General features: G+C 39.6%; 1 protein-coding gene across 1 annotated transcript; it reads right to left on the reverse strand.

The window, feature by feature from the left end:
- Positions 1-205: 205 nt before the first annotated feature.
- On the reverse strand, positions 206-11695 carry LOC137325511 (protein FAM78B). The gene is made up of 2 exons (XM_067990687.1): positions 10181-11695; positions 206-2695 (listed from the first exon to the last, which is right to left on the reverse strand). Exons 1-2 carry the CDS (start codon positions 10441-10443, stop codon positions 2173-2175), a joined length of 786 nt encoding a protein of 261 aa, XP_067846788.1. The 5' UTR covers positions 10444-11695; the 3' UTR covers positions 206-2172.
- Between the last annotated feature and the right edge of the window lie 2798 nt (positions 11696-14493).

The raw sequence follows: 14493 nt of genomic DNA on the forward strand, positions 1-14493 counted from the left end.
TGGCCTATGCAATAGTTTTATTGGGATGCATATGAAGCTTGACGAGGCTGATATCCCTTTAGTTTTTATGTTCATTCCATGTAGATCTGCCCTTAGATTCACAACACAGAGGGATTCTGTCGCATTTCAGACAAACCCAGGCCTCTTTGAATGAAAGGAGGTGTAAATTAACATAATTCATTCCACTTAGAAAAAAAATTGCATTTTTATTCCATTGTTTTCCAGCAATGAAAGTGACATGTCATATTCCAGTATAAATGAACAAAATCAAAGTGCAAATTTCTCAGTTACAGAAAATGCATGCAATCTACCAACCAACAGCTTGTCACCTTTCAATCTCCAAGTCACAGATCAGTGAGCCAAACATCTGGGAGATCTCACTAGTTTATAAGGCACGCTGCAAAGCCAAGCTTCTTAGCAACACAACAAATCGGTTCATATTTTTCCAGGTTAATACTTATTATCCGTGTCCTCCCATTTGACTTCAACATCATGGACTCAATTTTCAGTTTAAACAAAAGCATGTTTTAAAAATGGTGCGACTTATAAATAATGAAACACAATTTGTATAATGTTCAGATGGCAAATACAATTTTGACAGTATTCAGATGGGAAATTAAAGTAGGAGTTTTTTAATACAATGGTTTTGATTCCTGGATTCATGTTGAACCAATCACAGAGATAGAATCATAGAATCATACAGCACAGAAGGAGGCCATTCGGCCCATCGTGCCTGTGCCTGCTCTCTGAACGAGCTACCAATTAGCCCCACTCCCCTGCTCTTTCTGCATAGTCCTGCAATTTTTTTCCTTTTCAAGTATATATCTAATTCCCTTGAGATCTGTAACCAAAGCCAAGGATCAGACTGAGGTGACAGATGTTATTTATGACACATCGTCACTGAGCTCATCCGGGCACTCACTTATGCTTTGAGAAAGACTGTTTACATATACGAAAAGTCCATTCTTATGCATGCTCATCACTACTTCTCATTGCCCAGTCTGAATACAGCCCGTAGCACCGCTTATTAATACTTGTCTGCACCAACCAGTAAACTACATGTACTGCAACTGACAAAGCATTAGTTAACAGAGCATTGCCATTTAATCAAAATGCCAAAGGAACAATGTTGGACCATATCAAATAACGTTCAAATACAAATATCTCATGATTAAAGAGCTTGTGTCTTGAACACTCATGAGCTAGTATGTATGCTGAAAACTCTTATTCTGCCCAAATTAAGTTGGAAAACATCAGAACCATTGTATTACCTAGCAGAACAACTAACCAAACATCTGTCTTCGGTATTGTGACAACGCATACTAACAAAAAATGTTAAATTAATATAAAATGGTTCTATTTTTCCCAAAGAGCATCGTTGTTTGTGCCGAGATAAAAGGCATGAGTATTCTGAAGAAATCTTCGGTTAAAATCACTGAAACCGATGGCACAATGCTTTAAAGTCCCAACCACTTTGGCACCTAAAGTTTGAAAAATGACCACAGCAAAATAAATGCAGAGCGTCAAATGGGAGGATTTTTTCTCTCGTCTTTAAGGTTCCGATGCAGACTCAGGAAAAACATTCCAAATAAATGCTGCGACTTTAATATAAAAAGTCATTCAATTGACTGCAACACTTGTGATATAGGCTCGAAATTACTCACAACACACAAAAACCGAATGCACATGGATATTCCCAACCATAAATCTTCTTAACACGAGATGCATGCAAAAAAGTTATCAATCAATCCGTCGAATAAATAGACAAGTAACAAGAGTAGGAAGCATCGTCTGACAGAAGCCTGCCCTGCGGAGCAACACAAGCCCCCAGGCAATTATAAAATAGTGGTACCTTATTCCTGTCACATTTCAGCACCACGGCCAGTTCATCTGGACTGAGAACTTTGCCTTATCAAAAAAAAAGAACACAAAAAGAATCAAGTGTTACCAGAACGGTTGTACAGTCGAATGACGTTTGTAAACAGCCACGCGAAATCCCGTGATATACATTTGAACCAAGGCTTCATTCACCTCCTTCAAACAAGTGCATAATCTACATATCAAAAAAAACCAAAATCCAACCTTGTTCATTTCTTGCTGCTGAATGAAATAGGAGGTGTATAAAAATTCACGTCCTTATAAGATTTACTTAGACGGCTGCAGCCTCTGTTACTATTTTGGAGGTATGACAACTAGAGGTAGACCACGTTTGGGTCTCCACATTAAAACCTGGGCATCGTTTGCGTTGGGCTTCACCAAGGCATTTGGAGGTATGGGCTCCATCCTGGTTAATATCCGAGGCTGTTCCTGCTGTGTCCTTCCAACAAGTTTAGAGCGATAGCCCAACGGGTTCAATGGGTCAACTTCTATGTCAACGCGCATTCTCCATTTGATTGTCTGAAGTATAATCTTCTCTTTGCTGATTGTGTTCATGGCTACCAGCCAGGTAGTGAAACTTTGGTCTCTTTTAATCCTGGTTAGTTGTGACACGTTGCTCTCGCTCACAGGTACCGCCCATGTCACACTCGGGTAAAAATTGTCATTCATGCTCACTGAGAACCGAGACACCTTGTTTATTGGACCGACTAGTGTCACTGTTTCTGTGGTATTACCATACCAAGGATAGCTCACTCCATCAGAATCACTGATAGCTTTAACCCTGCCTTCTCGCAAATCAGGAAGTTCCCAGCTAGACCTGGATAAAGATAAATATATGTAAGCATTATTTGCAGGCAGCCGCAGTTAACTCCGAAAATATTCGTTCAGTTGATTTTGCCAACCAAATAAATAAAGTAAATAATTCAATAGGCAGCTGGATACTATAATGGAAGAGTTAGGGTGCTGGATAGATGAACTTCAATGGGCTGAATGGCCTTTGCTGATCTTTGACATTTTGTGTTATTAAATTAATTTTGTTTGCATTAATGAAAGATCATGAGGTGGAATTTATAGATAGGTTTATATTTATAGTTAGGAATAAATGTTTTGTGCAAAGATTGTGGTGAGGGTATTTTTGAAGGTGCTGTATAATCCAGGTTTATAATTGTTACCAGTAAAAAGGAAGGATCTCATTCTAACACCGCAGGTTTAATCAACCCCACCTTTCTCCGCATTACTTATTTGGTTGTATTTGAATTTCGAGGAAGTGATTACAATGACCGAACTGTTTTATAACATGTTGCATTTTAACGACAGTACTGCCGTCGAGCAGTGTGACGTTGTCAGTAATATATACTTACGTCTGATTTGTGATAGAGCTGAGTGCAGATTAGTTCTTTTATGTTTAGAAAGTACCGTTGATGAATCAAGTTGTGCTTGTTCAACAACATTCTCTTCTTTACTTTTAAACATGCTGAAGAGAAAGGGAAATTGTTTCATAAAAAATACAGTACTGCCTATGGCTGTATGCGTTCACTGCTTCTGAGAAATATATAATTCATTACTAAATCTGTCAATGGATTTAGGTTACAGCACTTGTTTGCTCTGCTCCTCGTGTGAGACAGTTTGAAAGCAAAGATAAGTTAATTCTACCAGTCATCTGTCTGCATCTTAATTGTTCAAGCTGCCTTCCAAAGGAAAATCTTACGATTCACCCTATCTCAGTAACCTCCTCCAGCCATACAACCCTCCGAGAACTCTGCATTCCTCAAATTCTTGCCTCTTGTGCATCCCCCCACTTCCTTCGCCCCAACATGGGCAACCGTGCCTCCAGCCGTCTGGGCCCTAAGTTCTGGAATTCTCTCTCTAAACCTCTCTCCCTCTCTCCTTTAAGATGCTCCTTAAAACCTATCTCTTTGACCAAGCTTTTGGTCGCCTGTCCTTCTTTGGCTCTGGGTCAATTTTTGTCAGATTACACTCCCGTGAAGTGCCTTGGGAGGTTTTACTACCTTAAGGGCGCTATATAAATGCAAGTTGTTGTTGTGCCAAAGTAACACCTCCAGGGTAGGCCATGGTTTTAAAAGAGCCTTGTACTAATGTATTTCCCTGGAGTGGCACTCATATCAGAAATTGTATAATTAATTGTGGTAGAACAAATCCAAATGAGTTTGTCAAGTACTATCATATTGGCACTTCATTAGCGAGAACAGTCCAATCCAATATGTCTTAGGGAAACGAGGAGGGAAAATGTAAAATGTAGTCAGTATCTGTATCTCGAGATTGCGTGAGATGAATGCAATTATTTCCCTAGGTAATATAAAGTTTACCCAATTGATCAATGATGGAATGAATCTTACATGGTAACTGACGTCGTTATAGAAACCAAACAACATTTTACACTATTCTAATAGATCCATCCCTTCTCTGTTTCTGATAAGGAAGGAGTTGCAGTTTACCTGCTGTCCCAGAGATCTCTATTGAAAACTTAAACCATAATGCTACACAAAGGCGGTTTGAAGAGGCGAAATGAAAACCGTTTTTAGAATATTTAAGGTTTTAAAGCAGATCATTCTTAGGAAAATAATTTGAGAAGGAGTCCCTAATTTTAAAAAAATAATATTGGAGGGATTATTTTGTGAAGCAAACTCGCCCTCTGGGGCTTGAATTTCAAACTTCCTATTGGTTGTAACGGTTTTACAAATCTGGAGCGTTTCAACCGTAATAAGTATAAGTCCACAAAACCGCTCATGATTAGCACCAGTTGACTACATTGACAATAAAGACGGCAAGCAGAGTAAAGGTGGGAAATGGAACGACTTCCACTGGTGCACTTGGGCTGCCTTTTTTGAGTGGGAGATCTTAAAAATACATTGCTGGGTAGTATTTATGTGCTTCTGCTTGCACTATATGTGAAGTGAGAGTGTCTGATGCTAACAAGGGATGTCAAAGTGGAAAGTTTGTTGTTCCCCAGCATTAGCATCTTTCATAATACAAACTGCCGATAAATCTAAAGTTTAAATCCTAACTTATTGCAAAATGTATATCGCTGATTATTGTAAAACTGTACAAAGCTGACAAACCCCAAAGAGACTAAAGATTTCAAGACATGATTTTGCAAGAAGAATATATATATATATAGAGAGAGGGCGTATATGAGTATATGCATGTGTGTGTTGGGGGGGGGGGAATATAAGGGTAAATTGTACAACTTTGCGCTCCTGGTGTAGAATTTCCCGTGATGGCAGCGCATATGGGGAATTTGGTCATATAGGTCAGTGTTCTCCATTTGTAACCAGCACCATTTTCCAGTTATTACCTTTAATGGATAGGAAATCATGTGAGCCAGGAGCAGAAGCGCTGACCTCTGCGCCCAAATTTCCGCTGTTCGCTCCCATTTCGTGTCAAAGTCATATCACTGACCCCGTAATCTTATCAAAGAAAGTTAACTGCCATGACAGTTAACTGCTTTAAAATGGATTGTGAAAGATTGATCCACTAGTTGGACTTTAGACCTGCTGGGCCTCTGATTAGTAGGACGGAGGTCGATTCCCGCTAGCTGTTTTCCACACAGTGAGTTCCTAAAATCAGCTGTGCCATCGAGACATTGCACGGAGGAGAAGCTGGGCACCTCCCCATAGAAAGGGAGGGAGATTTACTCTGGAGGGAAAGTGCGGCACTGGCGGAGATGCGGGAGCAGGTCACCTCCTCACCCCCGCAGCCAGAGGAAAAGAGAGAGAAATAGAATCCATTATGAGAAAAGGGCGAGGTTTATAAAATGTGCATTGTAAAGTTTAAACGCTAGGCTGATATCCTGTTTTGCTGGTCTTGGAATGTCATCAAGTTTTCTCTTTTTCGACGTTTTACCTGTGGCGAGAGTCACTGGCAGTACAAAGGGAATATAAATCTACTGGATGCTCTAATTAACTGTTGTCCCTCAATATTTTCTGATGTTCTTATATAAAAGTTTAATTTTACAAGGAAAACGGCTAGGGCGAAATTGGCTGCATGGTGTAACTATTAATGTGAAACAATAGGTTCATCATTAAACCTTTGTTTAATAATTTAATTGTTCCAAAAGACGGGGAATCGAAAATAACTGAATACTGTTTTAACTTCTAAGAACATCAAAAAAACTTCATAATATCTTATCTTGACCATGCATTTCACATACTGAAGAAGAAGGTAGCTTTATACAGAGCTTGCTGCAATAAATAGGACGGATCACACAAAGCTCAATACAATAGACAACCGATAGGAAAAGTTAAATTACAGCAGGGGCACTTAGACACTATTTATTTCATTTTTTTTTCATTCATGACTTAGATCAATACAAGAAAATTAACAGTTCACATTGAATGGGGTTACTTTCGAAGTAATTATTATTTTCTAGTTGCTGTTCCCTTCAGTGTGGCGCTTTTTATTTGATTAAAGCTACCCTTTATTGATGCTGCTATAGTGGAAACTTTTTTATGAAGTCTTTCAATTTGCCAACCATCTCCACCCAAAAAATGACAATAAGCTGAGCAAAAATTGTAGCAAGGCTTCACTCCAATAAAATGTGCTGTTCTTCATAGAAGTGGTTCTAATAAATCACCGTGCAATAAAAAAAATACCATCATGATATAGTAAGGTCGCTCCCCTAAGCAACTGACAATGGTCTTGCGGAGATTTTGAATACATGGTCAGTTGGAGAAATTGCATGTGACTGGTGTGAAAGCAAATGAAAATGATATGGCTGTGTACAAAGATCTAGTGTGAAGAGGCGAAACGTGCGGAAACTGGTTCTAAAAAGTTCCATTTCAAGATGAATAGGGTATTGGTGATTTATTGAACTGGAGCTTTGCTGGTGGGGAGTGGGGTGAAGAACAGGCAGCAAACCTCGGTAACATATTAAAGTAAGATTCGTTGTATTAGATTGGAGATGAAGTCTTTATTTAATCATCCAGAAATATTATCTTGATGAGAAAACCACAGTCGCCAGCAAAATATTTTAGTCCCTAGGCGCCCATCCCACTCCCAATAGATGCCATTTTTAAAAAGGGCTTATGAATTGACTAATGCCTGGCCAAATGTATAATTTAAGCAAACGATTGTTGTCGTTAATTGGGTGATGCGACATTTTACTAAGGGAAGGATAAATATAAAGTCGTTCTGGAAGGTTGTTGATGTACTTAATATCCATGGATATATATTTACTACAGAACTACTAGCAGTTATCTGTTGTGACTGTAAGGGCGCTGATAATATAACTAACGGGAGGGGGAGTCCGGTCTAAGCATGCAGGACTGTTTCCCCATAGATTACAAACAGCACACTAGCTGAATAGGGCAGTAAAAATAGTTAATATTCAACACCGCAAATGCACCTGTCTCTCTGTAAAAAGCTTAGTTGCTCAGGAAGGACAATCTGATCTTTAGGACAGATGAGCCAAGCATGATTCGGAATCAAGGATAGAAGTGTAATGTACCAAGTGGCTTACTGCTTACTCCCTGTATATTGAACCCTTGAGCCAGATACTGTCCTTAAATGCATCATCCCGATCTACAACTTCCGAATTACTCAGATTTCCAATGGTTATAATAATTTTATTAACCGATTATTTAATATTTTCTATGTACGCACGGAAGCAGGTTTGGCGAATTATTATAATGCTAGTATATATGGAGAGAGACAAAATAGTTTGTTCTTTTAAACTGGAGTTTACTGTAGAATCAATTAATTAGGTAAATTGAGTCATTTTAATATACTACACTCTGTAGAAACATTAACCTAAATCTAATCCCCATCCCTATGAAAATAATTAGGCAAAAAGTGCACTATGAGCTGTAATGACATTGGCAATTATACCCTTCCCCCAAACACGTGTTCTGTAAAAAAGTGTTCTGTAAAAAGTGGAACAGTCGGACAAATCGGTCCCACCAAAAGACGACGAAAATGCACGGCAGAATTGTAAGAAGTTAAAAAAAGAACTTTCAGCCACTGGAAAGGATTTTAAAAAGTAGAGTTTTAGGATGGGGTAGGACAGACAAAAGCCAGCAATAATGGGAGAGGGGAGCCTACAATAGATTTATCTATGAGGAATGAAGTCCAGGCTTCACAGGAAAGGTGTTACAATTTAGCTTTTAAAAATTAACAGATTAATTGCTACTCATCCATGTGTTCAAATCCCTCCATGGCCTCCCCCTCTCTATCTCTATAACTTCCTCCAACCCTACAACTCTCCAAGATCTCTGGGCTGGGTGCCTTCTGCTACCTAGGTCCTAAGCTCTGCAATTCCCTCCCTAAACCTCCGCTTCTCTACCTCTCATCCTTCAAACCAACCTCTTTGACCTAATATCTCTTTATGTGGTTCAGTGTCAAATTTTGTTTGATAACGCTCTTGTGAAGCGCATTGGGACGTTTTACTACCTTAAAGTGCTATATAAGTACAAGTGGTTGTTGACAGATAACCGTTATCTACTAACTTTTTGCGCTGTTGAAGTGGTTTGTTATAGTTGGATCTCAGCAACAATACGTTCCCTTTACAGGTTTAAAGATTTGTCATTTTTTTTGCTGAGGAATGTGACAGATACAGTATGATAATATGAAGGACAACGTTTTAAGGCATCTTCGTTGCAAGGACAATGAGATGACAGATAAGATAACAACAATCTATCCATATCACATCACTGGTCTCAGCTATGTAAAGAACTTGGAAATGTTCTATATTTGGCGCCTGCCAGAACTCTTGCTTGTCGGCCAGTATTGATTGGGATTTTCAACACAAAGGAAAAGATTCAGCCTACAGTGTCCCTTTTATGCAGTCTCCTGCACGTGTCCATTTCAGTTCAATTTCACGTATTCTGAAATTAACATTTTGGTGAGTCTGCTCAGTAGCAAGTCTGACATAAAGGCTACTGACGTTTAAAGCAGAGACAGTTTTTAATTGGCTGTCGCTATATCTTAGGATGGGTCCATGGAAAGTGACAGAACTTTAAATTTAAAGGGGGAAAGGGAAACCACTACAAAATGAGGGAAAGGTGTTGCCTTACCGGTTTCAAATTATCGTAAATGATTAGTGTTTAGGCTTTCTACAACGCGATTTTGACATTAAAAATATAATCGATCGCTTGTAAACTATAAGAACGATGTCATAGGTTCCCTGGAGATGTTGTGTGTTAAAGAGTTCAAAAAAAATTCCCAGACTGATTCGGAAAGATGTAATGGTTACCCCGCGACATATAAAAGCAGTATTTTGGAACTTGCAATTTTACTGCCAGCCGGACTGAACCGTTACATCCCGTGCTTCCAGCGTCTAACAAGAGAGCTCCAATCGAAGTCCAACATATTTCACTTTATTTTATTTTGCAGAGTAAAATGTGGCTTTTCATGATCATTAAAGATAATGCAGAAATTCGAGATGCAATATCCCACTTTGTCTGCAGTTTTAATACAAACATGTATTTAATTTCGGTAGCCTTTTCAGTATTATCATTATTTAAAGTTCGGTAGCAGCCGTCAATGACGATGCAACTTCAGATAACAGCCTAACTGCACGTTGATCACGGCCGGCGTGTTAAGTTTAATTTGAATTCGTGGAATTGACTTGAAACGGTGATGTGAATTATAGGGAAACCTGGCATTGTAGATTTAAATATGCACCTTGTTTTTTTTTAAATATATTTTTGATAGCGTGGTAGACAGTCAATTGCAAGACATCTGACACCGCAATTGCATGACTTTCATTCCCTGGAAAAAACGTGGGCGGGCAAGCATGTTTAGTCTGAAAGTGTTGGGCTGCATAGAAATTAACTGTTTAGCTACATAAATAAGCGCACAATTAATGACACTCCCATCACTAAATTTAATCATAAACCTATTAGCCATATACTGTGCAGCAAAGACAGAACAGGGGCGCGTTGAGTGACCATGCATTGATAAATTAATCAAAAACCCGCAGATAAAAATCAAATCTCCACTTTATTTGCACACTATGCTATTGAATGAATGACATACAATCGTCACTAATATACAGTAATAGTAATTAAGGTCGTTAAAGCCACAACACCTATTCACCCCAGCCGAATTGTACAATTGATATTTTTATTACCACTGACGTGCAAGTATATTTAAATAAGATGAGGTGTTATGTAAGTTTATTGGATTGCAATCCATTCTAACCAGTGATGGAAATTGTCTTTTTTGGATTGGTAATGTTGCCATACCCATTGTTGTCTGTTAATTATATATTATCATAGCCCGGTGCATTGCAGAATTAGATGTCAGTGTATTTCATATACTATACCGTGTTACATTCCCTTACATTCCGAGGTCGCTGTAAGTGTTGAAAAATTCCATTTGGTTGCAAGCTTGAATCCATCCAACTACCCACGTTTCGTTCCTGGGAACGGGAGGCATCACCACCCGAGCGGATGCCTTGAAGTATGGTGTCTTGTACCGTAAAACAATAGGAGAATTTTCTTCTATTATAGTTGGGCATTGATCAATCGTAGCAGAAACGTCATACACCACTATATTCTCTCGCCGTATCCTTGATTTACAAGTTATACTCTGAATGCAACCCATCCTTCCAGGGTTAAAATATATATATATATATTTTAAATGCAAAAGGTTGAAAATAGAGGCTGTGCAAAATTCAGCACTGGCACTAGTCGATCTTGCTGATCGTGTCAGTTTTTTGTACTGCCTTTTGTCTTCAGGTTGGGTTTTTTGTTTGAATTCTTCATTCGGGTCCAGACTAGTCCCTTCTTTTTTGTTTTTTTTTCCTCCTCCTTATTGTCATGTCACAAACGGCAGGAAGCAGGAGGAAGGCGAGGCAGCATATTGGCAAAAAGATAAGAGGAGCGAGAGGATATGCGGGTTTCCCGTTGAAATATAGTGGCACTGGAAGCAGAGGAAACGCACTGTAACCACTGATTCCAGCATAGTCTGCATTTGTTTTGGAGCCACATAGAATAACACAGCCTTTCTTCTGCCTTCATAGATAACGGTTAATAAACTGACGGATCCATTCCATGGTTGAAACAGAAATGAATCGACCGTGAGACGTTAAAAAATAAATCCACTCTTTTTTTATTATGCACGGTACATTTACTCGGTAAGTAGAGGGTACCTTCATTGTCTGCCTTACAGCACGCTGTCCATTGCTGTGTTGCTGAAGATGAATGCGATCGGTTGCGAGGGAGAGAAAAAAAAATCCTTTTTGTTCCTCCTGGGACCCCATAGGCTGGAGATCCCCAGTAAAGCAGGATCAAGAGAATGCTCTCCCACTGGCTCAGGATTCCCAGAGATGAGGCTATCGAGCGGCGCCCCCTATGCACGACCAATTCCTCATTCGTCTTAGATTTGTAGAGGGAAGAATCGCATCGTTCCGGTATTAAATCATGAATTATACGTCGACCAGATATGCATACGCTAAACTAAATTGTTCAAACCATTGGAATTAAGCACAAAGGTTTAATACTTTCAAAAACGGAATCTGATGTCGTTACAATGTAAAGGGATGCCTTTACGTCCACGGCTATTGTGTGTGCGCTCGAATGATACAGAATAACCCATATAAATGCAATCCCAGACATTTGCATCGCGGTACAAATCAAATAACTATAAATCTAAAATAAAAACCTAATACACCGCATGTGAAAAGAGAATGGGCAAGTTAAACCTTTCTCAGAACTTGAGATCTTATGAAAGATGTACCTGAAGCGTTAACCTTATCCTTCTCTTTGTGAATGCATCTGCTGTGTTTTTCCAGCATTTTTATTTCATCCGCACAACATACACCGTGAAATGCAGTAAATAATTTGCAGTTCAATGATTGAAATTTTGAATTTAAAATTATTTGTTAAAACTCCAGAATAAACTAACAATTGAATCAATAGAGATTTATATAACAAGATTTGTGTACATATTCAAACAGGTGCTTTGCTTACTAAAATGTATTTTGCAAACTTTCTTGAGAGGAAGAAAATCAGAAGAGCTACCTATCCCTTTACTTATCGTGACGTTGTGCATGAAGTGTTCCGATGACACGGTGTGTTTGTAAACAGGTTTGATAGCTTTTTTCTGAGGAGTGAGAGGGTTTGTGTTTATAGGTGTCAGCTGTGGCTCAGTGGTAGCACTCTTGCCTCTGAGTCAGAAGGTTGTGAATCCCACTCCAGAGGCTTGAACACAAAATCTAGGTGGACACTCTAGTGCAGTACCGAGGGTGTGCTGCACTGTCTTTTGAATAAAACGTTAAATCGAGGCCTGTCTGCGTTCGCAGACACATGTAAAAGATCCCATGGCACCATTTGAAGAAGAGCTGCGGAGTTCTCCCCAGTGTCCTGGCCAATATTTATCCCTCAACAAACATTATTAATTCAGATTATCTCATTGCTGTTTGTAGGACCTTGCTGTGCGCACTTCTCTGCACTTCAAATGTACTTCAATGGCTGTAAAGCGTCCTGAGATTGTGAATGGCACTATATGAATGCAAGTACTTTCTTTCTATGGTAGCAGTAATGCATGCATGTCAGTGTTGCAAGAAAAGTTGGCGAGTGCAAGGTTGATGCAGCAGTGCAACAAAACCTAAACCCATGAAGGTCTGATGTAGCAGTGCAATCAATGCAATGCATGCAGGTCTGATGCAAAAGCGCAACAGTGCCAATACATGCAGGCCTGCTACTGCAGTTCAATCAGTGCTGATATGTGCAGGCCTGATGAAGCAGTACATCCTATGCTAAAACATGCAGGCCTGCAGCTGTAGTTCATTGAATGCTAATAAATGAAGGTCTGTTGCTGCAGTTAATTCAATTTTAATACATGCAGGTCTGCTGCTGCAGTTCATTCAATGCTAAAACATGCAGTTTATTCAATGCTAATAAATGTAGGTCTGCTGCTGCAGTTCAATGCTAATACATGCAGTTCATTCAATGTTAATAAATGTACATCTTCTGCCGCAGTTCATCCAATGCTAATAGATGCAGGTCTGCTGCTGCAGTTCATTCAATGCTAATAGATGCAGGTCTGCTGCTGCAGTTCATTCAATGCTAATACATGCAGGTCTGCTGGTGAAGTTCATTCAATGCTAATAGATGCTGGTCTGCTGCTGCAGTTCATTCAATGCTAAAACATGCAGGTTTGCTGCAGTTCATTCAATGCTAATACATGCAGGTCTGCTGCTGCAGTTCATTCAATGCTAATAGATGCTGGTCTGCTGCTGCAGTTCATTCAATGCTAAAACATGCAGGTTTGCTGCAGTTCATTCAATGCTAATACATGCAGGTCTGCTGCTGCAGTTCATTCAACGCTAATACATGCAGGTCTGCTGCTGCAGTTCATTCAATGCTAAAACATGCAGGTCTGCTGCTGCAGTTCATTCAATGCTAAAACATACAGGTCTGCTGCAGTTCATTCAATGCTAAAACATGCAGGCCTGCTGCTGCAGTTCAATCAATGCTAATACATGCAGTTCACTCATTGTTAATAAATGTACGTCTTCTGCCGCAGTTCATTCACTGCTAATAGATGCAGGTCTGCTGCTGCAGTTTATTCAATGTTAATACATGCAGTTCTGCTGCTGCAGTTCATTCAATGCTAAAACATGCAGGTCTGCTGCAGTTCATTCAATGCTAAAACATGCAGGTCTGTTACTGCAGTTCATTCAATGCTAATACATGCAGGTCTGCTGTTGCAGTTCATTCAATGCTAAAACATGCAGGTCTGCTGCAGTTCATTCAATGCTAAAACATGCAGGTCTGCTGCTGCAGTTCATTCAATGCTAAAACATGCAGGTCTGCTGCTGCAGTTTATTCAATGCTAATACATGCAGTTCTGCTGCTGCAGTTCATTCAATGCTAAAACATGCAGGTCTGCTGCAGTTCATTCAATGCTAAAACATGCAGGTCTGCTACTGCAGTTCATTCAATGCTAATACATGCAGGTCTGCTGCTGCAGTTCATTCAATGCTAAAACATGCAGGTCTGCTGCAGTTCATTCAATGCTAAAACATGCAGGTCTGCTGCTGCAGTTCATTCAATGCTAAAACATGCAGGTCTGCTGCTGCAGTTCATTCAATGCTAATACATGCAGGTCTGCTGCTACAGTTCATTCAATGCTAAAACATACAGGTCTGCTGCAGTTCATTCAATGCTAAAACATGCAGGTCTGCTGCTACTGTTCATTCAATGCTAAAACATGCAGGTCTGCTGCTACAGTTCATTCAATGCTAAAACATGCAGGTCTGCTGCTGCAGTTCATTCAATGCTAATACATGCAGGTCTGCTGCAGTTCATTCAATGCTAAAACATGCGGGTCTGCTGCTACTGTTCATTCAATGCTAAAACATGCAGGTCTGCTGCTGCAGTTCATTCAATGCTAAAACATGCAGGTCTGCTGCAGTTCATTCAATGCTAAAACATGCAGGTCTGCTGCAGTTCATTCAATGCTAAAACATGCAGGTCTGCTGCTGTTCATTCAATGCTAAAACATGCAGGTCTTCATTCAATGCTAAAACATGCAGGTCTGCTGCAGTTCATTCAATGCTAAAACATGCAGGTCTTCATTCAATGCTAAAACATGCAGGTCTTCATTCAATGCTAAAACATGCAGGTCTGCTGCAGTTCATTCAATGCT

This window comes from Heptranchias perlo, chromosome 9 (assembly GCF_035084215.1).
Source record: "Heptranchias perlo isolate sHepPer1 chromosome 9, sHepPer1.hap1, whole genome shotgun sequence".
NCBI lineage: Eukaryota > Metazoa > Chordata > Chondrichthyes > Hexanchiformes > Hexanchidae > Heptranchias > Heptranchias perlo.

Excerpts from the sequence above, each read along its gene's own strand:
- LOC137325511 (XM_067990687.1), bottom strand. The coding sequence starts at position 10,443 with ATGGGTTGCATTCAGAGTATAACTTGTAAATCAAGGATACGGCGAGAG. Across the intron at positions 2,696-10,180 it reads ACTTACAGCGACCTCGGAAT|GTCTAGCTGGGAACTTCCTG; the intron begins GTAAGGGAATGT and ends ATCTTTATCCAG.